Genomic DNA, 27,398 nt, shown 5'->3' with positions numbered 1-27,398 from the left:
ACACGCCTGTCTGTCAGGGGAAAAAAATGCTGCCGTCGATAAACAACTGTGGAACAATTTTCATTTCACGAAGGGCCGGTTTTCGCTGGGAGCAGGGCACTGGAGGCAGCGGCCGAGGCCTCGCCCTGGGGTGCGTTTGGGAATTGCCGACCTGCTGGGAAAGCTTCGGGCACCGGCTGCCCTGCTTTTAGGTTGATTTCCGTTGTAACGTGCAGCCGGACCCCTGCATGAGGAACCCGGTAATCGGAGGCTGCGGGAAGGCTCGTTAGTCACAGGGGAGCCCTCGCGCTGTCACCGGGAAAGCACGCGCAGCCGCGGGGCTTCGCCGGGACCGGGCGGGGGGGGATCGGGGCACCGCGGAGGAAGGGGGGGGGGGGGGGGGGGGGGCGGGGGGCGGTTGCGCCCGCGCAGTGCGGCGGCGTTTGTCGCAACGGCTTTACGCGGAAGGATACCGCGCTGACAAAGCTGAGCCCCGCGACCGCTCGTACGCCGCTGCCGCCGGAGGGGCTCGCTGGGCGGAAGGAGACGGGGAAAGTTCCGGTAGAGGTCCCTCCGCCGCGCGCGGCACAGCGGTTTCGTACGGGCCCGCTGGCTGGCTCCGCCCGGACTACTTGCCAGGGGGAGCTAGTTCCGGCAGCAGCCATTCGGCAGTTTGCTGCCTCCGCCACCGCCATTTCGGGAGCCGCCGCCGCCTCAGCGCGCCGGGACCGCGGGCACCTCGGTCCTGCACCGGCCGCTTCAGCCGAGTGGGCCCCTCCGCACCCGCCGCCCTTCCGCTGCCTCCGCCCGAGCCTCGCCGGCCCCCTCTCGCGATGGCGACCTCCGTGGGGAACGTGGCCGACAGCACAGGTACCGTGGGCTGCCGGGCGCGCCGGGGGCCGGTACCGCCGCAGCCCTGCGGAGCTTGGGCCCTGCCCCCGCCCGGGGCCACGCCGCGGCCTGTGCCCCACGGGGCCGCGCCTGGCCCGCCCCGAGCGCGGCGCTCCCCGCTCGCCGGGCCCGCTCCCGGCGGAACTTTCCAGAAGCGGCGGCGTGGGCGAGGCGGTGGCTTCCGGCGCGGTCCTGCCGCCTTTGTGCTGCTCTCCGCTCGCCCCGGGGCGCCGGCGGGCCCGGGCTCGGGGCTCGGCCCCCGGCGGGTGCTGCCGCTGCGGGCCGCGCTGGGGGGGGCTCCTGCCGCCCTGGTCTCCTGCTGCTAAATTTATCTACAGCAGGTGACTGCGTGTTTGCGGAGGGCGAAGTAGGGTGAAAACTTGACCCAGAGCGCGGCTTAACTGGTCTAGAATCACTAGCTACGCCCAGGGAGCACCGCTGTGCTGGGCAGCGAGATAGCGTGCCCTCGATAAGGAAGGGCCTGCCCTACATCTGGCCTGCACATCTGGAACTTGAGGGACGGGCGACAGAAGAGGAGAAATGTCGCTGTCCCCATAAAGCAGTAAAAAGCAGCATTCTGCTCACTGAAAGGATAAAAGGTCAGCGCGGCTTTATGCCCCAGATTTTTTGAGGTCTTTCTGTAACCAGAGGGAAGGAAGGGTCTGAAAAGCTGAAAAGGTGCCTGGGAAAAGCAGGAAAAAAATAGCATCTATGGAGGAGGATGGGATAGCAGTGCAGAGATAGGGAGGTAAAAAGGAATGGTCGTGGTACAGAAGTGGAAACGGAGAGGCTAAGTGCTGCAATACAGTATTTCATTGCTCCTCAGCTAGATCTGCAGGTCTCGTCAGCGAGGCTGCAGCATCCTTGATCTGTGGAGGTGAAAAGAACCATGTGCATGCTTGGAGAGCATCTTGTGCTCCTTGTCACCGCCGCGTCCCAGATGGTTGTGGCTCCTGTTCGGGCCTAGGTTTTACCCAGATGTAAGGTTGAGCACGAGCATGTAGTGGGTGCTTAGGATGTTAGTTCTGGGGAAAAAAAACGGCCTTGGGTACACTTGTGATAGTTCTGTGCGGGTTTTTATTTTGCTTGCATTCTGTAGAAGTCTCAGGAAGGGTCATTGTCATAGCATGTACTAGGTGTTTCCAAGGTCGTAATCAAAGCACGTAGCACAGGTTAGCCTAGGTACCTAAATTTATGCATGCAAGGCTTGATAAAGAATTTTTCTGTCTGTGACAGTTTGCTGCAGTTATTTTCTTTACCAATGGTTTCAGTAAGCAGACACTGAATTATGCAATCACCGTGTTACGGATTTTATGGGTTGTAGAACTTTTCTTCCAGCCAGCCTTCTATTAAAAGTTTAGCTCATTTTGAACTTTATGACTTAGCTGTCTGGTTCCTATTTTTCAACGAACTTTTCAAGGATCATTGCTAAAATACTTGTTTGGAGGTAGATAACTGCCTGTTTTACACTGAGTGATCAGTCTCCTTCATCTCCTCGGGGGGGGTGGTTTTGTGAAGAGACTTGATAAATGAAAGAAAATGTTAAGTGTTTCACTTATTTTGTTGCTTTTTTTAGCAATTATTATTCTGAGGTATTAAATACAGTATTTCTGCACCACCTTCTTTCTTGCCCTGGGAGTTACAACTTCAGTTTCACTTTTTGCTTAAGTTGGCAAAATGTAACATTTGTGTAATGTTTTTTAGCTTCTTTCCAAGTGGTCGTAAGAATTGTAAGTCTAAACTTTGGGTTCTTTTTTTGGTTTAGCTTTGAAATTTAATAACACTACTGAAATTTTTTTGAAGAAGAAATGGTTCAGTTAGGTCCAGGAGACAGGCTTTTTCTGTCCTGCTTCCCCTTGTATGTGCCATCAGCAGAACTTGAAAATACACCGACTGCTAGAGGGACTAACAACGGCAGAAGGAGGGAGTGAGGAACAGCGTGTTGGTACTCCAGTATCATCATTACTGTCAGCTCCTTGGACTTCCATAAGTGGTGCTGTCGTTCTCACGTTGGGTAACAGTTGTTACCTGCTATTGCTAGCAGGTTTAACTAGGTACTGAAGTCCCACTTTTGCCTTAGCGAGGGTTTGGAAAACTATTGAGCTAGGCTTCTAGGAAGTGGGAATCTAATCTTGATGAAAATACTTGGTTAGTAATTTGTCAAGTATCTGAAAGCAAGTAGCTTTGCTAGTTCCAACTTACTGTGAAACGCTTCAAGTTTTTAGAGCCGACAGAGACAACATACTATCTAGAAAAACAACTTCAGTTAAATTACGTAGTGTTTACAATCTTGTCTTCAACGTAGTGCTCAAAAAGCAATTTTGAAAATAATTATTTTAGATAAATCCCAGTTTCATAAAATAAACACTAGATAGTAACTCTGGACCTAATGTCTTTGTGATTATTTTGCTATCTTTAAAGTTCTCACAAAAGAACTATGAGTCTCAGAGGAGTTTTGCAATACTGAAGTGCAAAGATGTGTGTATTTGGATATTGAAGTGCTTCCTTGTATTAGGAAGGATTTTTCTGTTTTGTTTAAATTCAGAATTGTAAAACTCTGTATGTCCAGTTTAGAAGTGTTTCATAAGTGGAATCAAGTGATGGCAGAGTACTAGAAACGCTGGACTTCAGGAGGAAAAATAAGAGATGCTTGCAGTAATTAAGACTTTTAATAGTAATAATCATTGGTATAAAGGCAGAATTTGAAGGTCAGCACTTCTTTCTAGGATGAACGGTTGTGTTTTTTTTCAAGCTACGCTTCTCTATATTTTAATACAGAACTGTGCTTTGGAAGAAATTTACTTCTCACACTTCAGGTTGTCTAAAACAGGTGGTGTTTTATTTAAGTATTTTGTTCTTCACAGTTGGATCTTAAATACAAAAAACATTGTGTCAATCCCATTGCAGCTAAGTATCCAGAAGCAGTAACTCCTTTCCTGTACCCTGTCTGTTAATGGTTCCTTCTGTAGACCATTTGCATAATCATTGAAGTGTGTGTTTGTCTCTTATCAGATGTTGTTCCTAGGCCATTTTTTTTTTCTGTGAAGGAATCCTCATTACAGAGAATGTAGGAGTGTAGAGGACTCAAGGAATGTTACACAGTTTTTGTGGTGGTTTTTTTTTTTTTTTGTTGGTTGTTTAAGGGACTTTCACTACCGACACAGCAAAACTTTCTTTTGTTCAAGTCCTTTGAGGTCTTTTTCTGCTGTCCTTCATTTCCCTAATAGGTTTTTAGAACTTATTTTTAATACTACAAAACATAAGATTTACAGTTGGGGAGAGTGAGGAGAGTTATTGTTCTGTTGGCAGCACTTCTGCTGTTGTGAGCTGAAGTACAGTATCGTGCCAGGAATCTTTTAAAATATATCTCAGGTTAATGGAAAATGGTTGACTTGCAAATATTCACAGTCATTACCGTCTACATGCTTCCTATTACTAGCTGATGAAGTCATGGACTTGTACAGATGATGTTAGAAATAGTAATAGGTGGGGACACGAAGATCTGAGAGTTCAAACTGCCACGTGCTGTAGTGTTTTATGTAATTTCAAACCTTTTCATCCTTCAGTTGTGTACACTTCTTTTTCATTTTGTTCTGTTTTTTTGTTTTGTTCCCATTATCTAACTTTTTGTTTTCCCCCCTTAAATGTTTTGGTGATTCTCCAGAACCAACGAAACGTATGCTTTCCTTCCAAGGGTTAGCGGAGTTGGCTCATCGTGAGTATCAGGCAGGAGACTTTGAAGCAGCAGAGAGACACTGCATGCAGCTTTGGAGACAAGAGCCTGATAACACTGGTGTGCTTTTATTACTATCGTCCATTCACTTCCAGTGTCGCAGATTGGACAGGTAGGAGACTTGAGGTGTTCTGTCAAGCTTTCTTTATGGTTTGAACTTGTAATAGTACTAAGTATAGCTGACAGAAGTTCTGTTCTAGCATTTTGTTTTTATCACTGAACACAAGCACTGACTGACTTCATGGCAGCAGTAAGGACTGGTCAAAAATAATGTTTTTACTTTTTTAATGTTGTTAGAGTAAGAGAAATACAAATTGGAACCGCTTTACAACAAGCAACAGATCTTGCCATTATTCTCGTATTATTTTCATATTGAACACATTAATATAGGAGTGTCAGCCACACTTCTGTGTACTGGAGGTATTTACATGTGTAAACAAAAGCTTTTGGTTATTTATTCCACCTGCATTGTGGGGGGTTTTGGGTTTATGTTGTTGTTGTTTTTTAAGTTACAAAAATGTCGCAAAATGGCATGATCAGTTAACGATTTTTGTCATCTGAAAGTTGTCTTTATATTTTTTCTGCTTGCCTGTTACTGATCTTGCTTTCTGTGCCTCAAGCATTTTGAAATGCACTTTTTCTAGCTGTAAATATGTGTGTGATGGTGAAGGAAGGAAGAACTTTCGGCTGAGATTTATATGAGCTTCTGAATGAAGTTGTAATAACAGTTCAGATATGGAAAAATAAAATGGGGGAGGATACAACGGAATTCTACATCTACATCTGTCAGCTATTTACTGCTTCTTGAAAAGAGTATTGAGTGGAACATTGCAAAGTATACAAGTGTTGAAGGAGGCTTTGCAGGATTTCTGTAGTGCTTTCTCCAATTGAGATGAGCTCAGGTTTGGTGAGGTGACTTGAATGCTACTGATTGCAAATGAGAGTTTTCAGTGGAATCTAAAATAGGAAAAGTGGAGATGATAGTTTAAGCTACGAGAAGCTAAACAAACAGGACAGCTCTGTAAGTCCAGATTTGTTGGCTGTATGTTTGGCTTGAAATAAGCATGAATGTTCATTAAGTAACTAGGAAAATAGGTAAATGCTGAAAGTCAAAGGTGGGCTTTTTTTTGTTTGTTTGTTTTTGTTTGGTTTGGTTTTTGTTTAGGTTTGGTTTTTTTTTGCTAACTTGTCTGATTTTTTCCAGGTCTGCTCACTTCAGCACTTTAGCTATTAAACAGAATCCTCTGTTGGCCGAAGCCTACTCAAATCTAGGCAATGTGTACAAGGAACGTGGACAGCTACAAGAAGCAATTGAACATTATAGACACGCACTGCGCCTCAAACCAGATTTCATTGATGGATATATTAATTTGGCTGCTGCGCTGGTAGCTGCAGGTGATATGGAAGGAGCAGTACAAGCATATGTGTCTGCCCTTCAGTACAACCCTGTAAGTAACACTTAATTTTCTTTCTGCTTTAGTACTGTCCCAGGACACACAAATAGCAGGTTTCAAAGAATGAACAAGTGATAATCCTTCCCTATAACCTGTACACCATAAACTTAATGGTATACTTAATACTTTCTTAAGGATCATTGGAAGACTTCTGTCACAAAAAGTTCCAAGTTCTGTGTTGCAATACAGTAAGGGCTGCTGGTTGTGTACTTGCCTGTGTTGTTGCGATAACAGAAAAGCAAGGAATTGGGGTTTTATTTTGGTCTTTGAGTGTGTTTTTTTCTCCCCCAAAGTCAGAAGTTTGTGAATAACCTCATGTAGTTTTGTGTGCTTTTTAAGGCACACTTATTACGGTGAGAGAATCTCTGCTCACACTTGAATGTGAGATCTTGAAAAATGATCAGGTATTACTTTATCACAAAGTCAGAAATTTCATGGTGACAAAAGTTACCTGGTTTAATTTCCACTGTTGTCTGGTTTACAGAAATGTCATTTTTATGTTTTATAGGCTGAAACTGAGTATCTGTTTATAAGTGACTCCAATAAAATAGGTCCAGTGTTTGGATTTTTGGTTGTAACTGCTTTGAATTGACATTTTTAGTAAACGATCTACCAGACTGCTGTCTTCTGTTCATTTTGCATTGTACTCAAATAATTTTTATAGTACTAAAAAAGATGGTATCTGCTTGCTGTTTGGTTGTATGTTTTGTCAAAAAGCACTTGAAATGCATCGTCTGTCTAGTGTGCATATATCCTTTCTTGTTTGGAAAAGCAAATGCAAACCCAGTCCAACAAGAGCTCGGAATCTTGTTTTTTCTTAGAGGAGTTGAGTTTTGTTTAGGTTAGAACTCCATTTGCTAGTGTTGACAAAAATGTCCCCGTTTTCTGTGATCTCTACTGTTAGATAATGCAGTTGCAGCCTGTGCCGTGGTTACAAGTGAAAGAATAAGTGGCAGGGCTGTTTAAAACGCATGGATTAGTGGGAAAAACAGGGCGAAAACCTGCTTTGGGGATACAGGAAGCAAAACCGCTATATTTAATCTATTAAAAAATCATAATGGCAGTGGTGTAAGTTAAGAATGCAGGTTTGCAGTCATGCTTTAAAAAAAAAAAAGGGGGGGGATCTTCATGTACATATGGCAAAAGAACTTAAGCTGCTTGGAGGCAGAGGCATTTGGTTTCAGTTTTATATTTCTGTATAAAGAGGGATTGTATGAAATGCTACTTTCTGCTTCTTAGAGTTGTATTTTTACAGTACTAAAACCGGGAAGATTATCTGTTGGCTGTAATGTTAGGTCAAGAATAAGTAATTGATACTTGTGATGTATTTATTAAGAATTAAAAATAAGCTGTAGAGGGCTGGGGTGTTCTTTATAAGTTCTCTGTGAAGACCTTTGGGGTGTCTGAAGTCCTGAAGCTGATAGTATGACTTTGATTTTCCAGGACTTGTACTGTGTTCGTAGTGACCTGGGGAACCTGCTCAAAGCCCTGGGTCGCTTGGAAGAAGCCAAGGTAGGTGTTGGGTAGAATACATGTAAACGTCAGTGTTTTGAAAACTTGAACTTTGCACCAAGTCTTCAAATCTGCGTTGATCTACAGACAGTCTGAGAAACTGCTGAAAACTGAAGGCACTGAAACACCCCAGAGTAGTTGCAGGGCAAGATATGGCATGTCCATGTTTAAAAGTTGGTTTAAGTCAAGAAATGGAACATTACCAAGCCTTTCTGCTGAACTAGACTGTCTGATACCATTCTGAAGTATTGGGCAGGGGCTCCATCATGCTCTTATCTGGAAATAAGTAACAGTCCTTCAAATCTGAGGCTTGCCTGCTGGTGCCAAGCAGAGAGCCTGTGGTTAGCTCGAGATCCCTGTACGATGCAGGTGCTATTGAAAATGCTGCTCTTCTAAAGTCCTTTGTGGCTTGTAAGTGGAGAAGAAACTTATCCAAATGTTACCTTGTAATATTGGCTTTTAAAGATTTTTATTCTTTTAACTTTTCCCTTCCCTTGATAGTGGAAGAAAGGCTAGTAAACGATCAATAGCTGCAGTATGCGAAACCCCCGAATATCTTTTCTCATGTCTTCCCTCTCCCCTACCCCAAAATAAAGAAATCAGAAGGACAAAGCTGGTTTGTTTGGGAAATGAACTGATCGAAAGAAAACTTGCTGTAGTGGAAAGGTGGCTTCTAGCAGTCTTGTGTTTCCTAAACTGAGAATTCGAACACCAAGATGAGTTTAAAATTCTTGGCATGTTAAAACTTGGATTGCACAAAGAAATTGTCTTGTTACAAGCCACCTTACGCGTCCGCGCTGCAGGGGTGAGGAGTGTGGAGAAATCGGAAAACACTCTGGACTCCACGTCTGTCACTCCAAGCCCCACGCGCATGCTAAAAAGTGGAGTGTATGAACAGCGTAGCTGTCTGTTTGGCTGCAGCACCATTTGGGGAGGGTTAATGATCTTTATGGGGTAATTGGAGTGCGGGTTCAAAGTTCATTATCTTTTTGACTTCTCTTAACAACTTGGATGTGCGTACCATCCTAGGGCAGCCTAATTGATTTGGTCGGATCCAGGTTGAAAATATTTTGTAGCAGCATTCACAGTTTGAACAGTCTTTGAGACACTTGGTTCTCAGCCCACCAAGCGGACAGCTAACATGAATTGCACTTCACTGCAGCTTTAGTGTGACTGGTATAGGCCAAGACACTGCGCCTGCCTTAGGTTGCTGACTTCTTTGTTTCAGAGCTCTGGAGACACCTAGTTTGAAAGTGTTATTCCGTTTTGTGAGAACTTAATAAATGAGGAAAAACATCTTGAGTAAATTGCAATGTGTTTCTTTGGTTATCAGTCCATTTGAAAGATCAAGCCAGCAGATTCCTTACAGTTTGAACTAAAATTTAATTTCTTTGTAGATATTTCAGAGCCTTTCTTCCAAAAAAAAAAGTCCCTGCTGTATGCAATTACCCTGATTAACCCTCTCCCTTCTGCATGTCTCCCTTGTTACAGACAGATTGTCCTCATTCCCATGTGTTAAGACATATCCAAAAAAATGCAATTGCTTTGTTGAACTCTTACTAATGATCTTGTTTTATTTTCTCTCTTGTTTTTGGTTTTTCACCACTGATATTGTATTTAGAAGGTTTCAGGTGGGTGAAACCTCCTATTCCATGCGTAAGGTGCCTCGCTGAAGGGAGCTCGAGGCCTGGATCTAGGGCAGACACACACCTCCTCCTCCTCTTCCAGCAAGGAACGCACCGAAAAGTCACATGATGAGAAATATGGTAACGGGTTTGTAACTGCCACAGCAAAACCATTTGCCTCCATGCCTGAATCTTCTGTCTTGTGGCTTCAGAAACAGCTTAAAATATTTAATTACAAGCAAGTAATGTAAGAATATTTTATACTAGTAGCCACAAATTCTTTCAAAGAAATAAAGTAAAAGTAAATTAAAATATTTTTAAAGAAATAATTGGAGATAGTTAATAGTAAAAGCTTCTAACTCTTCTGGTTGTTCATTTTTTTCCTTTTTTCTTCTTTGTTTGGATTGCAGCGTTCTGCTCTTCTGATGATGCGCTGTGATCCTGCAGTAGCGCAAAGGCTGCGCAGCGGTAACGCGCATTGCGTGCGATTAAGCCCTCGTGAACGGTTGACTAGATGATTAATCTCTGATTGGGTGACTGCCCAAGCTCCAGGCTGCAGCCTTTTGGATGAAATTGGGTTGTAACACATTTAAGAGTCCAGATATCAAATTTAATATGAGAGTTTGTTATGGGCCTGTCTGGTAGATTAATGATTCTGGTTGGCCGTTCACTGGATCTAGGGGCAATCAATATAGCAAAGCAGTTCGCAGCGATAGCGTGGCGCCGTGCTGTTTAGGATGCGCAGCGATTTCTTGCGCTTGCATTACAGGGACCTAAACCTTCATGCAATCCTGTCATTTGAGGTTTTGAAGCTGCAGATGATTCGATGTATTTGGGGGTGGGGCGGGGGGGAAGGGAAACAAGATACGGATGGGGTATGTCATCTCACTTGACAAGGACAGCTGAAACCGAAGAATGGCTTCATCTTTTTCATTAGTTTTTCTATTTTTTTAAGTAATTTCTGTCTGTTTTAGAATGCTACACAATTTAACAATTACATTTCACAGCAAAGTTGTATTTACACATTAGGGTTTTTTTGTGTACTTAAGGATGGCAGATATTTCCGCTGAACTACTCAAATTATTTTGAAGATTATTTCTGTGGTGACCTGGTGTCTAAAGGCATGTTAATTTGTTACCAGCATAACTGAAAAATGGTGGGCTTGCACTTGGGTTTTGGTTTGCGCTGGCGCAGGATCAACAACAGTTTGCAGCGCATTAGTTTTGGCGCAAGCTAGCCTATACTGCAGGGTCACTTTTGGCTGGTTAGAGAAGGCATACTAACAATTATTTTTTTCTTATTTTTTTTCTTTTTACAAATATTCCCCTTCCCTTGTATCTCTCTTCTTTAACTGTTCCAAGGCCTGTTACTTAAAAGCAATTGAGACTCAACCAAACTTTGCAGTGGCTTGGAGTAATCTTGGCTGTGTTTTCAATGCCCAAGGAGAAATTTGGCTTGCAATTCATCACTTTGAAAAGGTAACTATCTAAGCCAGTCAGCTTCACTGCTAGATTTTAACGTACGTGCAGTTGTCTGCTTGTAGATTAAATGTTTTGATCAGCAGAGAACAGAGTTCTTTGGATCCTTTTAGTTAACATCCTATGTTAATAGTTGTTCAGGTTTTTTTTTTACTTCCTGATGTTTCGGACTGCCTGTGTGCCACTACAGAGATATGTTTACAGTTGCCCTAAAGACTTCACACACATGTAAAAGAAAATTCATTAAGTGGTTTTACAATCCTTTTCTGGAATAAACTTTTTAAAAATCTAATTTGATGGGAATGATGTTTTGTATGTTTCATGTGTTAGAGGGAGAAACTACTTTGTGCTTAAAATCTTTTTTTCATTGTGATTTTGTTGCAGGTATTACAGTCCTATGGGTAACTGAGGAGAACAATTTTAAGTGACACACTAGTTCCTCTTCTTCAGGATTATTTTTTACCACTATTGTTTCAGAATTCTTAGATTGGTGTCATTAACTAGTTCTCTGATACCTTCCCCCACCCCCCCCCCCACCCCCAAATTAAAGGCATCGTGGCGTGGGTAGGTAGGAGTGTTAAGTATAATCAGCCTAATGTGAAATAAATGTTTTAATGCTTTATTCTGCAGTAGTTGCAACTGACTAGATAAGCAAATGAATACGTTTGAAGGTACTGTATGGTTTTGTTTCTACAGATAAATAACTTGGATGCTCTGTGATTGATTTCTATAGCTTAAGTTTTCTTTTTTACTAGGTTATGGGTAAAGTCTTAGATGCTTACAGATTGGGGTTATCAAATTTAAAAAACCCCAAGCAAACAGAAAACCAGCTAGGTTTCATAGAATGTTCTCCTGTTAATGCTCAAAACTGTTAATATTCAAAAATATTTTCAGGCTGTAACACTTGACCCAAATTTTTTGGATGCTTACATCAATCTGGGAAATGTCCTGAAGGAGGCAAGAATATTTGACAGGTAAGCAGATAAGTACTATTGCTCTGTTAGTGGCCTGTCAGATGTATCAAGATAGAAATTATGTATCCTGATGTAAAGTATCTTTGGACTGTATAGTGAAGATTTGTGCTGTAAGCTAAGCAGGCAGATCGCTTTGAAATGCATACAGAGCGAGTTACTTGAATTCTAAAAAAAATTAAGGTCCTGTGGAATGTATTCCTTTTTGTCACTTTCCTGTACTTAATAAAAATGTTAAAAATGAGTGTTTCTGTATTTATTACGTGTTGGCATCATGTTACTGTTTTGGATTGCAGTACTGTTGCTGTCGTCTTGAACTAACTTGTTTCAAGACCTCTGACCTGGTATATCTTACTTTTGTTTCTGTAAGAAAATCCAGGCTGTGTTATTTGTATGCAGTGTCTATATTGTATCTGTTAATTGGATTATAATTTCTGGTAGCTGTGGTTTGTGGCTCCAAATCTAATAAAAGCTTGCAAGGAACAGGTTAGTTATTGTAACTAGTTGCGTTGCACAGTGTAAATCATTCAGTGATCTCTGTTTTAACCGCAAATTAATGAGCTAAATAGGAGAATGTTTCCTCAACATTTTGGACTTCACATCAACTTTTTGAGATTCTACTTACTGTGTATACTGTTGTGATTTTTCTAGAAATCAGATTAGAGTTCATACGTACAGTATTTATATAGCACTGTAGGAGCATATAATCAAAGATCTCTCTTTTGGAGAAAGTAAAGTCTGAAGTATAAGTAAAGCTTGATACATGTGTTTGGTTAGCAGAGAGGATGAAGACATGTAGCCTTAAGCTACTGTTCCTATTGTAACAGTTGCTGTGCAGTGTCTCTTCACTGTCCTGTCCAGAGGAATAATGAATCCCCTTACACCTGTTTACACAGGATAAGGCACAACCATTCCTTACCAGGGAGCATAGTGACAGGGCAAGAGGTAGTGGTTTTAAACTGCAAGAAGGTGGGATTTAGATTAGATGTTAGGAAGAAACTATTTACTCTGAGGGTGGTGAGACACTGTAACAGGTTGCCCAAGTGAAGTTGTGGATTCATCCTCCCTGTAAGTGTTGAAAGCCTTTGAGCCAACCTGATGTAGTGGAAGGTATCCCTGCCCGTGGCACAGCAAGAGTGGGGCTGGAAATAGATGATCTTTAAGGTCCCTTTCAACCCAAACCATTTATGAAATGAATAATAAACTGGGGTCAGGGGGGTGGGGCTGGGTGGGAATGGAGCCAAAGTCTCATTCTTATTTTAGTAATGAAGAGTGTTTAACAGAAGTAGGCAAAGGCTTTACTTTTTTTCCAGAAGACTTAACTTGTGATTACTGTACAGCATCGGGTGGGAGGAAAACATTCCTATTTGACAACCTAATTGTTCTAGTCTGCTACTCATTACAGCATTCAGCATAGTTTTAAAATAACATGTATAATTAATTCATCCCTTGATTGGGGTTCTAATTCAGGCAATGCTCTTCCGCATTTTCAGTAACGTCTTACAGGACAAATTTGTGTATAATGTATTAATAATACATATCCCTTGAAGTTTGGGGGGTTTTAATATGGGTTATTCTTTTGACCAAGGTAAATATAATTACTGCTCCGTGAATGATTGTTTGCCTTCTTTTTCTTGTTACAGAGCTGTAGCAGCTTACCTACGAGCCTTGAGTTTGAGTCCGAATCATGCAGTTGTACATGGCAACCTTGCCTGTGTGTATTATGAGCAAGGACTAATAGACCTAGCGATAGACACCTACAGGAGGGCTATTGAGCTACAGCCCCACTTCCCTGATGCCTATTGTAACTTGGCCAACGCCCTGAAGGAGAAAGGCAGTGTAAGAAGTGCTACTTTTCCTTTGTAAAATTTTTAGAAGTACTGTGAAAGTGTATTTTAGACGCTAGCTGTTACCAGCTCTATTAAGATGGGATGCTGCCCTCTAGTCATAAGGAAGAATTAATTCAGGAAACCCTGCACCTTGAACCTGTTCAAAGTGATTGCGTAATGACTTCTTATAAACAGTGCTGTTAAAATAAATATTACCATATCAACAATATCCCTTTTTTTGAAGGTGGTAGAAGCAGAAGAATGCTACAATACAGCTCTTCGACTTTGTCCCACTCATGCAGATTCTCTCAACAATCTAGCAAACATCAAACGGGAACAGGGGAATATTGAGGAAGCTGTCCGTCTTTATCGGAAGGCTCTTGAGGTACAGTGGAATTTGATGAGGGACAGGTGGGGATGCAAGTTGGGAGTGTGTAATATAACAGAGGATTTTTCCCTCTTAGGTTGTAAGTGGGGGAGTGTCTGCTCAAAGACACAAGTTGTGTAAAAGAAAGAGTAAGAAATGCACAAGTATTTTTTTAATATGGTCTACTTGGGGCACTTGAGAGATTGATTCTACTTCTTTTTCTTCCAGGTGTTTCCGGAGTTTGCTGCTGCGCATTCAAATTTAGCAAGTGTTCTGCAACAGCAAGGAAAGTTACAGGAAGCTCTGATGCATTACAAAGAGGCTATTAGGTAAATGGATACTATCTGTAATAGTCCCAGCCTTTCATAAAGGACAGTGCCATAGATTGTGACTTACAGAGAGTGACTTACAGTAGCATATTTTCACTGAAATAATTGCTTTGCAAACCATAAGGTCTGGGTACAGGTATGTCTCCTCAATGGAGGAGGAGCTTTAATTGTTGATGACAATATATTATCTTTATTTCTCAGAATCAGCCCCACATTTGCAGATGCTTATTCTAATATGGGAAATACTTTGAAGGAGATGCAGGACGTTCAGGGAGCTCTACAGTGCTACACCCGTGCCATTCAGATAAACCCAGCTTTTGCTGACGCCCACAGCAACCTGGCCTCTATTCACAAGGTAGCACGTGTGAATGATTCACTCTTAGGGTATGGTGGGACACTGTATTTACTTTTAAGTATATTTTTATCTGCTGACTCATTTCTGTGTCTTTATAGGATTCAGGGAATATACCAGAAGCCATTGCCTCTTACCGCACTGCTCTGAAACTGAAGCCTGATTTCCCAGACGCCTACTGCAACTTGGCCCACTGTTTGCAGGTGAGGAAGATGGGGCTTTGATTGTAATTGTTAAGATTTTTTGTGCGGCAAATGCTAAACGCGATCATCTCAACCAGTCACTAATTTAAATGTGAAGGGTAAACTTAAGCCTTAAATCAGAAGATAAGATTATAAGTCATCAACAGTAATAACCAAAGATTCTTGCTTCTATTTTTGGAAGAAGCATGAGCCTCAACTTGTGAAATATGTGATAAAGATCAAAGGGAGCTGTTGTCCTAATGTTCTTTTTATTTTTTCCTTTTTCTAGATTGTCTGTGACTGGACAGACTATGATGAAAGAATGAAGAAGCTTGTTAGCATTGTAGCTGATCAACTGGAGAAAAACAGACTACCTTCTGTCCACCCACATCATAGCATGCTGTATCCCCTTTCTCACAGTTTTAGGAAGGCTATTGCTGAGAGACATGGAAATCTGTGTTTGGACAAGGTAGGAAGTTTAATACAGGCCAGTTATGATTGAAGTACTGAGTGGTTTTGCTTGATCCCACTGAAAATCTAATACTCAGATAGTTATTAGCCTTTGTAAGGTTTCTGAGAGGTAGGATGTAGTGGTACTCGTCTAGTTTTGCAAAGTACATGCAAGGGTTGTTTTGGAAAAGCAGAGTGAGTAAAATAGTCTTTCCTGACCATAAAACAGATCCAGGCTGCTCTGTGTTCATACTTCTGAAAATCTGGTCCTTTCCATCATTCATAGTGCCTGGATCCTGAACTTGCCTTTAGCGAATCCTGGCTGGAACCTGTGAGCTTTGATAGGCTCTGGGATTTTGAAATGTACTCACTTTAGTGGTGATGGCAGCAATGTGCAAGGGTGGTGCATCACAGTAGGAGGTACTTGAGTATTTGCTGTCAATCTGTTTTGGAATACTTTATGTATAGTAGATTTTCCCAAAAATGTAGCTTCTCTTGCTGTTACTATTTAACTGTGTGCCATTTCCACAAGACCGCACATCACCTCAAGCTGTCAAGACTGCAGTTGCAGTCGGTGGCGAGTTCTGTAACTATAAGTTGATGCAACTTCTTCTTCTTTTCAGCCAGAGAGTCACAGCTATTGACGCTTGTGAATGTTGAGATGGACTGCTTGAGCAGTTGTAACTGAAAATACACTGTCAGCCAGTGGAAGGGTCTGGTTAACTAATGTAAAGATCTCAGACTTCAGAAGATAACACTTAGCATACAGATTGGCTTGTCTTAATAGCTTAATAATCCTGTCAGTGATAGTGGCTACAAGCTGATGTCTGGGGAAGATGGTCAGCATAAGAACAGAAAGCATACTGTGGTACTTCACAGGAGTAATCTTCGGGTCACAAGTGGCTTGTAGTTTGAGAACTCCCTAGTCATAGTGGTGTGGTGTCAGTATATTTAATAATTAGGGATGGAACAGTTAAACTGGTAGAGAAGTAGAAATGTCAACTTGCAGTAGTGATGTCTGTCTTTATTTGGCTGCATGTGGGTATGTGACAGTACCCACTTGTAACACAGTTTGTGGGCATTACACTTGGCTCCAGTGGATTACGTATAATGCAGTTTTGAAACAATAGATGCCCACAGACCACTTGAATGTGGCATAAGGCTAATTCTACAACTCATGGGTGGGTTTTTTTCCCCTCTGTTGAGCATTTGGGTTTGGTTCTGGAGTTTATAGACAGTTGTGTATATTTTCTTGACAGATTAATGTTCTTCACAAACCACCATATGAGCATCCCAAGGATTTAAAAGCCAGTGAAGGTCGACTTCGTATTGGCTACGTGAGCTCTGATTTTGGAAACCATCCAACCTCACACCTAATGCAGTCAATCCCAGGCATGCATAACCCAGACAAATTTGAGGTAAAAATACAGATGGAATGCTTAAAGCTTTAAATAACAGCTGTTAAGTGGCAATTTCTTTTTCTTGGTGCAGACAGGTAAACTAGGCAAAGGCAAACTTTAGTTTCCAGGTGTTCAGGGCTTTTTCTTAGCAGGTGTTTTTTAATGAGTTGAAGAGTTCTCCAGCCTGAGTCATCCTTCTTTACCAATATGAAGTGTTATTTAGAAGGTAGGCAGATTAGATACCTGTCCTCAGAACTGCTGTAGGTAGGATTGGTGGCCTATGGAAAACTTTTTTTTAAGCTTCAGCTGCTCTTCTTTGAGTAGTTGTGTTTCAGCATCGAGGTACTACTATCAGGTTACTTGTGATTTACAGTTATGCATCTTATTTTTATTCATGCTCCGCTGCTGGTTTTGTTACATGTATTTTTGTCTGGGATACCTGAATCACAAACATGAACTTCAGGTTGGTCTGACTACATCTTTTTCAAAAGGAAATGATACACTACATTTACTCCAGAAGGAGCATATGGAATTTAACAATGCTAAAGACAGTCACGTCTATATTTGGGTGTCATGATAAGGGACTGAGGCTGTAAACAAAACTAATTCCCACTTAACTTTGTTTGCTCTTTGACTATTTAAATTGCCTTGGTCTTGAGCTCCTGCTTTCCAAGACATGAGAATTTGCTTGTCCTTGTAAAGGATTGTGTTTCCTTTTTGCAAAAGTGTTTTTTATGAATCTTTTTTTTTGTTGTTTTGGGACTTTTTCCTAACTTTCTTGATTTTTCCTGGTCATGAAGTCTTTGTAGTCTGAAGTCCTTGTGGCAGAGTTGCTTGCTTGAATTGTTATCAGAAGCATGACTATGAATCAGATCGTGAAACATTTACATTGGTGGGCTGAATACATGGGGTGTGGGGGAGAATATACCGTTATCCTTGAGTCAGCTTGAGACAAAGGGCAGTCTTTCCTGTTCTGGATTTATAAAGCTCCACAGAACTTAATTTAAATACTAAATAGAAGTTTATTATTGTTTTACTAAAACCATGCTTTCGTCCTGCAAGAATCTCTCTGTGTATTGGTTCTGTATCTGTATGTGCTAGGTTAGCTTAAGATGCCTGTTTACATAACCTGGCAACTTCGAGTTTCTCAGATACATTTGCAGTTTCTTAATTGGAGAAAACTAGTCACTGTTTAATATAATCTGTTAAAAAGCTTCCCCAAAGCTTAGCTTATCTGTTCAACCTGACTCATAATTATGATTCTCACTAATTACAAGTTCAAAGGTGTCTTCTAAAAGGCATTCTTAGAGAAATTAATGCATATGCAAATAAGTTTGTTCAAATTACCTTGCACAGATGAGAACGTTGTGTGTATGTCTGCAAGATGCAGTACCATACCCTAGCGCCAGAACTAGGTAAAACTGGGACCTGGTGCAGATGTGTCAAATGCCCCTTATTTTTTGCACTTCTTTCTCAGCTGGCAAATGCCACACAAATAGAATATAATTTGTATGAAACTAGATGTAATTTTGCTAATGTAATTTAAAATTGTAATACCGTATGTTTTATAGTGAAGTTATTAGTTGGCAAGTTGTTGCAGATACTCAATTTCGGTGCCTCGTATTCTAGGTATTCTGTTACGCCCTGAGTCCTGATGATGGTACAAACTTCCGTGTAAAAGTGATGGCTGAAGCAAATCATTTTGTTGATTTATCTCAGGTGAGCTTCTTTGATGCATTGACCTTTTAGCAGATGTAAGTGAAGGAAGAGACCAGCCTGTAGTTTTGAGATTTTTAGTTGCAAATGTTTCTTGAATGAGGCTGATGTTAGTCTTGAGAATTTTGGAGTTTGTAGATGTATTAGTGTTACCTTACCTGGGATGCAGTGGTTAGTGTGTGACCTCTGTGTGATTATTAGAAAGTAATGTTAGCAATATTGAATAACTGTTCCATTAGGTCTTAAGATAATATACATGATATTTAGATATGACTAAGTCAAGATGCCACAACTCTAAATATATTTAAGCTTGCTTTACTCCAGTGAGGCAAGATAGAGGCTTGATGATTAATGGGGGGATTTTGCCCCATTATCAAAAGGCTGTTTTGGCAACATATACAGGTGAGTTTGATTTGTTAAGTTCTGTGTGAAAACTGATGTTAATTTCAGTGTACGTAGAAGTCAAAGATTTACACTTTCTCAAGATAACCTGCAAAACCCTAAAGCAACACAGGATAATTAGGGTACATTAATAATGGAACTGGATTGGCACCTGGACAGTCCCAGATTAGGTCATAGGTAAAACTTGCATGCAGTTTTTAAACTCGTCATGTTATTCAGGACCTGCTCTCATAAGTAAAAGTGCTAAATTGGTGTCAGCAGAATTGCTCTCTGAGATAAATTTTGCAAAGTTGATCCTTTAAAATGTTCTTTTAGAATAATGAGCTTCAGTTATGCTTGTGGAAAGCCATCTGTTGTCCCCCCCTGCTTTTGCAGCTGTGGACATTGAGAAAGCCTTGGGTCATAGTAAGAGAGGACAGCATTTTCATGTTTGTTGGTGCACTTAGCAGCTATCTAGGAAGAATTCCTTCCTTTGCCCGGAGTGATACACTTGAGTTTTCTTACTTAAAATTATTGAGGCATCAACTTGTATTTTTAGGTTATAGTGCAGCTCTTAAAAGATTTGTACAGAAGGGTTAAACGGGTAGAAATGGTTTGCTGTGATCTATTGCATTAGCAGTGTAACTCACTGAAAGTTAAACTAAGGTGGGAACTCCAGTTGTTGTCTGTTCATTGATACAACTGCCTGTGTGCATCTGTTTGCCTTGCTATGAAGTGTGAAGTAGCTTTCCCTTTTTACAAAAAGGAAGTACTTTTATGGTGCATATTAATTGCAGGGTGAGTCAGCATTAGTGGTAGAGTAGCTAATTGGCTTACTCTTGATCTTCAGCTTGAAGTAATTTCTCTGTATTGCCTTAGTTTGGGAATCTTGCCCTACATAAGGCTAATTAATGATCAGAGCTTACAGAAGTGGTGGTGGGGCTGTGGTGGTTTATATAGCCTCAGTTTCTAGCTTCTGAGTTTTTTTCTACTGCTGAACTAGAGACATCTATCAAGTATTTTCTTTTATCTGCTTGTAGGTGACTATAATTCTTGGAGGAATTTAAAACTGTTGAAAATTATTTACCTTTCAGTATTAGACAGGAAGAAACATGTTGTAATTTCCAAGGCTTTGCTGTTCTTCTTGAAGGTCATTGGTAATACCTTGTGTGAAGTTCTGCTCTTTGTTTTTGATTTAGCCAAGGACTGAAGCAGTTTCAGTATTGCTCAGAGTTCTTTCTGTGGTTCACATATGATATTTTTCTGCATGACTTGCTGAGCTTGGCAATGCTAGGCATCACTCCTGATGTGAATGTGCAGAGGCAATCTTCAAGTACCTGCCACAGTTACAGTTTCTGTCAGCAACTGCTTCAACTGTGTCTAGCAAACTTATGTTTTTCTTGGCTTCAGCAGGGTTTTTTTGACCGAGTTGAGGACTTGCACCTCTATAAAACCAGAAGTAATGGGATTTAAGTCTCACTTAAATTATGCAGTTGACATTTATCTATTGGTACACTGATGACTAACCACATTTATTACTGAAAGACTGAGAAAAAAACCTTTTTTTTATTTAAAGAAAATAAATTTTATATATGTATTTCTTTATTCTTCAGATACCATGTAATGGAAAAGCAGCAGACCGCATCCATCAGGATGGGATACACATTCTCATTAATATGAATGGTTACACCAAAGGAGCCCGCAATGAATTATTTGCCCTGAGACCAGCACCTATTCAGGTAACTAGAGAGCTCTGTACCTCAAAAAAACCACTTGTGAGTAGGAAGTTTCTCTTTTTCTTCTGGCAGAGTGGAAAAAAATTCTGAAGGTTCATGTTGATCAGTAAGTGAGAGAGACTTTATAGGGCTTAGCATATGTGAGGCAAATAGGATCATTCTGTTGAAACTGAGGAGTCTGAGTTGTTTTATATGCTTTATGGTCAGTTGACTGTCCTGAATGAGAACTTAATTCTGTGAGGTTCCTGTACACCACTGGCTTTCTTGCATTAGTGAGGACAAAAAAAAAGGGTATTTGAAGCAGTTGTGGAAGTTAGTTGTGGTGTTTTAATATCAAGTTTTAGTGAAATTCAAGTTACAATAAGTCAGAGTCAATTTTTTGATTAAGGATTTTCTAAAATGCCTGTGGAAAGAGAATGGGAGAAGCCTGAACTGGAGTTACTCTAGGCTACAAAAGTTTGTCTCAAGCTAAGTAAGAGAAGCTGTTATCACTGATGGTTGGTATTCTGGCCGTAGCTGCACATAGCTGGATACTTTGGCCTTTTGCTTGAGGGATCTATTTTAGAACATCCTTGAACTGTTCACTGTCTCGATAGTGAAAAGTTTGGGTTGGTGGTTGCTGTTCAGTTGATAAAGCACAAAGAAGGAACTTGAATCTGTAGGTGAAAAATATAACTTGAAATGTATTGATTTTTATCTTCATTTAGTTTTGCAATGCAGCTGGGACTGGACCCTTGCTTTCTTGTTTTTTAGGCAATGTGGCTAGGGTATCCTGGCACCAGTGGGGCGTTGTTCATGGATTATATCATCACAGATAAAGAAACTTCGCCAGTTGAGGTGGCTGAGCAGTATTCGGAGAAATTAGCTTACATGCCAAACACTTTCTTTATTGGAGACCATGCCAACATGTTCCCTCATCTGAAGGTATGTTGGAAAATAGACCAAGAAAAGCAGGTGTTTTCCATAGCTGTCTTCATAAAATGGTGCTTGGTAAAGAACCTTTACATTTTAAAAAAATTCTTTTTTTTTTTTTAAACAGAAAAAAGCAGTTATTGATTTCAAGTCCAATGGTCATATTTATGATAATAGGATTGTGTTGAATGGCATTGACTTGAAGGCTTTCCTTGACAGCCTCCCCGATGTCAAGATTGTTAAGGTGAGAGCTACTTCTTTGTTTTCAGTTCTAGGGACTGAAGCTGGTACTTTCTCTGATGCTTATGTGATTTATCTTAGATGAAGTGTCCTGACAGTTGTGACAATGCAGACGGCAATGCTGCCCTCAGTATGCCAGTCATTCCTATGAACACAATTGCAGAAGCTGTGATTGAGATGATTAATCGTGGGCAAATTCAGATAACTATTAATGGATTCAACATCAGTAATGGATTAGCAACTACTCAGGTGAGGCACTTCAAGATACTGTTCTCTTGGGTCTTACATTGTATCTGTATGTTTTAACATAACAAGGAAGAAAAACCTCCAAGCAAATGTCTGTCTTCTGTCACGATGGTTTAGTCAGTCTCATACTGAAGTTAACTTGCAAATGTGTTGGAAGCTGCAGATGTACTGGAAGATGATCTTTCCTCCCAAAGATAGACGGGTTATATCACAAGGCTGTCTGAAGTCCGAAGAAATTTAATCTTGTTACATAAAGAAGACACTTGGTTGTTCAGAATTTAAAGGCAAGATTTGTTCATTGCCTGCAGCCTGCAGCATTTGTGAGCTGTTTAGTCAGTTTCAGTTGTGTTATTCCTTTAGAAAAAAATGGCTGGGTAATACAGGCAAAGTTATTCCACTGTATCAGCACGTATTATCTCCTTACACCTTCCTTAATGATGCACTATACTGTCACCTCTCAGTGCTTAACAGTTAATTGGATTTTAGTGATCGTGACAGTTACTGGTTTTGTTTATTACTTCTTCCTTTGCAGAATTGTTCTTTTTAAAAATACTATATTTTGACATTGGCATAACTTTTTTGACTTATGAATTTTACTCAGTTTACAGTCCTTCAGGAGAGTTTTTCATCATTTTCTTAGACCTTTTATTATCACTACTCTATTCATAATCTCATGCCTTGGTTTCTTTTTATGAATTCTTTTGTTCATAACAGAGACTTTCATTTAAGGTAATAGGTCATGTGTTAGTTTGGTCAGTAAGCTTATTAGCATTTTTTTCTGAAGTTATTGTCCCCTGAGAATAATAGAGAATTCTTGTCTTGGCACTCTGCCACCAAGATGTAACAATCCAAGCTCTGTTGGTACACTTCTAAAACAGGATTTCTATCTTTTGATCACACTAATATAATCCTTCTTTGTGCTTGTTTTAATTTGATACCAGCTACTTCTGGGCATAGGTTGATGAGAAATGTGCAGTGTGGGTTTGAGGTCTGCTCAGTGACCTGGATAAGTAGCATTTTACCAACTTCTGTTGAACTAGATTATCTCATACATCTTCTAATGGAGTCAGTGACAGTGAGGTATTGTCATTCATGTCAGGTTTGTCAACGGTATACTTTGGCTGGCCACACTGCCACTGAGCTAAATTTTAAATATGTATGTATGTAAAATACACATATAAAGAAAAAGGCTCTTAAGTTTTGCCCTGTCTGTATTGACGTTTTTATCTGTCTTTGATCCAATGATTGCCTGTTATTATTTAAAAAAAAAAATTAAAAATCATACTTACATTTTACTAATCTTCAAGACTCTTGCATGATATTCTGATTATCCCAACTTTGTCCTCTGCTGTCTTTTATTAGCATGTTCCTATTCTTTGTGAAGGCTGTAAGATCTGTTCATTTTTTAAAGTCTATTAATAACACTTCTAGTTTTAACTTTCAGCGTTTCCCATTATTTCATTGTCAGCTGGTTCCTTTACAGTTTATCAGTTACATGTTAGTCTGTATCTTTAGTCCTGACTATCTGTTCTGTGCCTGTTGTCTTTTATCTTAAAAAAAAAAAAAAAAACACAAAAAAACCAACAGTGAAAAAACAAACATACAAACCAGAAAACAGACCACAAGAAACGGCTTTGCCTTCTAAAGACTTCTGTTATTCTTCTTGAAGTCATAATTTCATTTTTGGGTGCAAGGAAATGCAGTGACTGTAAGGAGGGGAGCAGTCCAAGTGTAATGCTTCTTTATATGATTCATTATTCCAATTATTCCAGTTACTTGGATTTTCAGGGGGATACAGAAAGGGCATGAAAATGCCCAGTGTTCACAAGCATGGATGCATACCAATTAAATTCTTGTTATGAGTTAAGTAAACAATTTTGTTTCGTATAATAAAACCAAGGATGTGCTTACATTAACTTGTGATGCTAACAGATGTTGCAGTGTGTCTCATTACAGTCCCACAGGGTGTAGTCTTGTTTGCTGCAATTTCAGTGTTCCAATAGCTTTTTTTTTTTCTCTTTAGATTAACAACAAAGCAGCAACTGGTGAGGAAGTTCCACGGACTATAATTGTTACTACTCGTTCTCAGTATGGCTTACCAGAGGATGCTGTTGTATACTGTAATTTTAATCAGCTGTATAAGATTGATCCTTCCACTTTACAGATGTGGGCCAATGTGAGTACCTGTATGTAATACAAAATCTAAGGTCAGACTTGTGGAACATACCTATTCTGTTCGAGTTAGTAGAAACTTCGTGCAGGTTAAAATTGTTACTGTTCTATGGAAAACATTGACCCTGAGCTATTTGAATCCTTATGATGCTGTCATGGTTTAACCCCCAGCCAGAAACTAAGTACCATACAGCTGCTCACTCACTCTTCCTGCGCCCCTGAGAGATGGGGAGGAGAATGGGAAAGGAGTGTAAAGCTTGAGGGTTAAGATAAGAACAATTTAATAATTAAAATAAAATAGGAGGGAAACCCCCAAAACAGTAATGGTAATAACAACTATAGTAATGATTATAATGAAAATGAAGGAGAAGGGGAGAGGAATAAAATCCAAAGGGAATGGAGCAAGATACAAGTGATGCACAATACAGTTGCTCACCACCCAGCTGAGCAGCAATCAGCAGGCCCCAGCCAACCTCCCCCAGTGATACACAAGGTCCTTTTGGCTAGTTTTGGGTCAGCTGTCCTGGCTGTGTCCCCTCAACAACTAAAACCATCAGTGTGCTGTCAACATTGTTCTCACACCATGTCCGAAGCACAGCATTGCACCAGCTACTAAGAAGAAAATGCTATCCTAGCTAAAATCAGGACAGATGTTCATGTTGCAGGACTTGGTGTTAATGGAGTATAGAATTTTTTAACTGACTTCAAATCACATCTCTGCTTCTAGCCAGTGAAAAATTGTCTGCCACAGCTTAAGTATGCTGGAACTCCATTGTGAAATAACTTTGGGCTTCCCTAGTCTGCACAATTAAGTTAACTGACCTTGGCTGGTGGTAAATTGATAGATCTGACCACTGAGCGTCTGTATCAAGGTCCAATTTATAGTGTGGTGCAGAGTTACCTCAGGTAATTTTTTTATATTCTATAGTATGGGCCTGTAAATAAATGAGATCATAAATTTTAAGATTTACTCTCTTAAGTAGCGTTCTGTGAACTGTTGCTCAGAGTTGCTGTCTCTTTCAGCAGAATTAGAAATGCAATCTGAATTATTTCACTTGAAATGATTATCTGGTTTTTTTCTTGCTCTGTATCTCAGAAGATTAAAATGAAGTATTGAATGCGCCTTTTGCTACATCTTGGTATATGGTAATTTCTTGTTTGGAAAAGGAGATGTTTCTGACTGAACTTTCTGTATTTGCTTCCTTATTTTCGTTACAGATCCTGAAAAGAGTTCCGAACAGTGTGCTGTGGCTGCTACGTTTCCCAGCTGTAGGAGAGCCCAATATTCAGCAATATGCACAAAACTTGGGTCTTTCCCAAAACCGAATAATCTTCTCTCCTGTTGCCCCCAAAGAAGAGCATGTGAGGAGAGGGCAACTGGCTGATGTTTGTCTAGACACTCCGCTTTGCAATGGGCACACAACTGGGATGGATGTGCTCTGGGCTGGGACTCCTATGGTCACCATGCCAGGTAATGCAGTGGGGAACCTACACAGAACAGATGGATTTGGAGTATTATTAGGTTTTTAATAATGAAGAGCAAACCCAATAAACTTTGTTGCCTCATATAGAGGCAAAAGGAAAGTAACTCATGCTCTGCTGATGTTACTTGATAAGGTTACTCTTGTTATCAAATTTTTATGTTTTTTTTTTTACAGGCGAGACTCTTGCATCACGAGTTGCTGCCTCCCAGCTCACTTGCCTGGGTTGTCTTGAGCTCATTGCAAAAAGTAGACAGGAATACGAAGATATTGCTGTGAAACTGGGAACTGATCTGGAATAGTAAGCAAACTTGTACTGTCTGATGTGGTAACATCAAGAATGTAAAGTGCTTGTAGTTGGGCACAGTGCTGAGATTTATCAGTAGTTTTAATCCTGCAGATTACATATTTAATATTTAAAATAGCTAGGCAATCCTCATCTAGAGGTTTCTTGTCTTGCAGTTAAGCCAGCTTCTGCTTTTACAGTAAATTGCTCATTTAGAACAATTGCAGGCTCTTACCTGGTAAAAAGTGCAATATATTTCACCTTTTTGTTCTTTTTAAATTGAAGATTAAGCCGTTTGTCACTTATTACAAATCAAAAATTGTACTGTAAAAAAAAAAGTTACATTACAAATAATGCAACAAGTTAATGCGTTACTGTGGCAGCTCTCTGAGTTATGTGGTAGTCTGTATCTGAAATTATGAGGGAATGGAACAGCAGTATAAATTTGGTGGAAGTCGGGGAGCAGATATTTTTGAAACCGTTGTACTGGCAGTTCTGGGTTAGCTGAAAATAGTAGATTTCAAAAGCAAGCAGTACTGTGAAGTGTTTGGAATCTCTTGCGACTGCTTTAACTGTTGGGTTTGGTTTTTTTTATAGCCTGAAAAAAATACGTGGCAAAGTCTGGAAGCAGAGAATATCCAGTCCTTTGTTCAACACGAAACAGTATACAATGGACCTGGAGCGGCTTTATCTTCAGATGTGGGATCACTATGCTGCTGGCAACAAACCAGACCACATGATTAAGCCAGTGGAGACCACTGAGTCTGCATGAAGAGAGACTGACTGTGTGCCCACCTAGAACTCTCCAGGATCTGAGCCTCTCAAACACTTCTGCAGATGATGAGCTAAAAACTGTGCATTTCTACTTAATCTGCCTGGTACTCTGTGGCTGAAGTAATACATGATGGTGATTAAAGCACAGCCAGACTTATTTCTTGCATGATAGGGAAAGACTCAGTAGAGCCTGGGATCCTTTTATTCCATGAGGAATTTGAATGGGATTGAGCCGTGTACATGTGAGCCTGTATGAGTGACTTAGTGGTTGCTGGGGGAAGTTTGAACTGCCCAACCAATTATGATTTCATGGATCGATTGAATCTTCCTGTGAATCTCCTTTTACGTGGATTGGGAATTGGAGCATTTTAACATTTGATTTGGGGTACTCCTGTTGGTATATATGTGTGGTTCTCCCATGACAAGATTTCCAGCTAGCGAGTGTTGCTCCCTGCATTAATTTCTAAACTGTGTGGACTGAAAGGGCATATTTGCTGGTGTAGTCTTTTTTTATAGGTTTTATAAACCACTCAAGCCTATATCAGCCTTTTAATGTTTGACCTCTGTTTTGGAGCTCTCTGTAATGTGTTGGTTTAGGTAAGGATTTGGGGGTTTTTTTTTTTGTTTTTAAGCTTCTCCAATAACTCAGCTAATTTGGCTTCACGACGGCAGCTCCTATTCTGTTGGAAAAACCAAATCTTGATCAGAAATTAATCCTCCCTTCCCCACAAGTGTTTTGAAGGTAAACACAAACTGGTGCCAAATAACCGATGATTTCAGGAACGATTGTGAATTATGTATAGAGGCGCAGCAGTCCTAGGTACTGTAGCAAAGACTTGGAAGAAAAAAAAAAAATAAAGCTTTGGTTTGCCAGTTTGATTTGACCGGCGTTTCGTGTTTTC

The 27,398-nt window shown here is 40.4% G+C and overlaps 1 protein-coding gene across 3 annotated transcripts; it reads left to right on the top strand.

Moving 5' to 3' along the window:
- Positions 1–615: 615 nt before the first annotated feature.
- Positions 616–27,380, top strand: OGT (O-linked N-acetylglucosamine (GlcNAc) transferase). 3 transcript variants are annotated; one of them, XM_055727259.1, is made up of 22 exons: positions 616–849; positions 4,535–4,715; positions 5,808–6,051; positions 7,501–7,569; positions 10,556–10,672; positions 11,567–11,646; positions 13,287–13,482; positions 13,717–13,857; positions 14,068–14,168; positions 14,370–14,523; positions 14,622–14,723; positions 14,992–15,171; positions 16,412–16,570; positions 18,182–18,271; positions 20,263–20,388; positions 21,139–21,309; positions 21,425–21,541; positions 21,619–21,786; positions 23,807–23,959; positions 25,174–25,426; positions 25,614–25,737; positions 26,320–27,380. In XM_055727259.1, exons 1-22 carry the CDS (start codon positions 813–815, stop codon positions 26,492–26,494), a joined length of 3,138 nt encoding a protein of 1,045 aa, XP_055583234.1. In that variant the 5' UTR covers positions 616–812; the 3' UTR covers positions 26,495–27,380. The 3 variants fall into 3 exon arrangements, with proteins under 3 accessions (XP_055583234.1, XP_055583235.1, XP_014136053.1); XM_055727260.1 differs by having other exon boundaries at positions 617–849; positions 4,565–4,715; XM_014280578.3 differs by lacking the exons at positions 616–849; positions 4,535–4,715; positions 5,808–6,051 and adding an exon at positions 9,191–9,335 and having other exon boundaries at positions 7,495–7,569.
- The last annotated feature ends 18 nt before the right edge of the window (positions 27,381–27,398 follow it).

Source organism: Falco cherrug, chromosome 15, assembly GCF_023634085.1.
Source record: "Falco cherrug isolate bFalChe1 chromosome 15, bFalChe1.pri, whole genome shotgun sequence".
Classification (NCBI taxonomy): domain Eukaryota; kingdom Metazoa; phylum Chordata; class Aves; order Falconiformes; family Falconidae; genus Falco; species Falco cherrug.
This window is presented reverse-complemented; position numbering and strand designations above follow the sequence as displayed.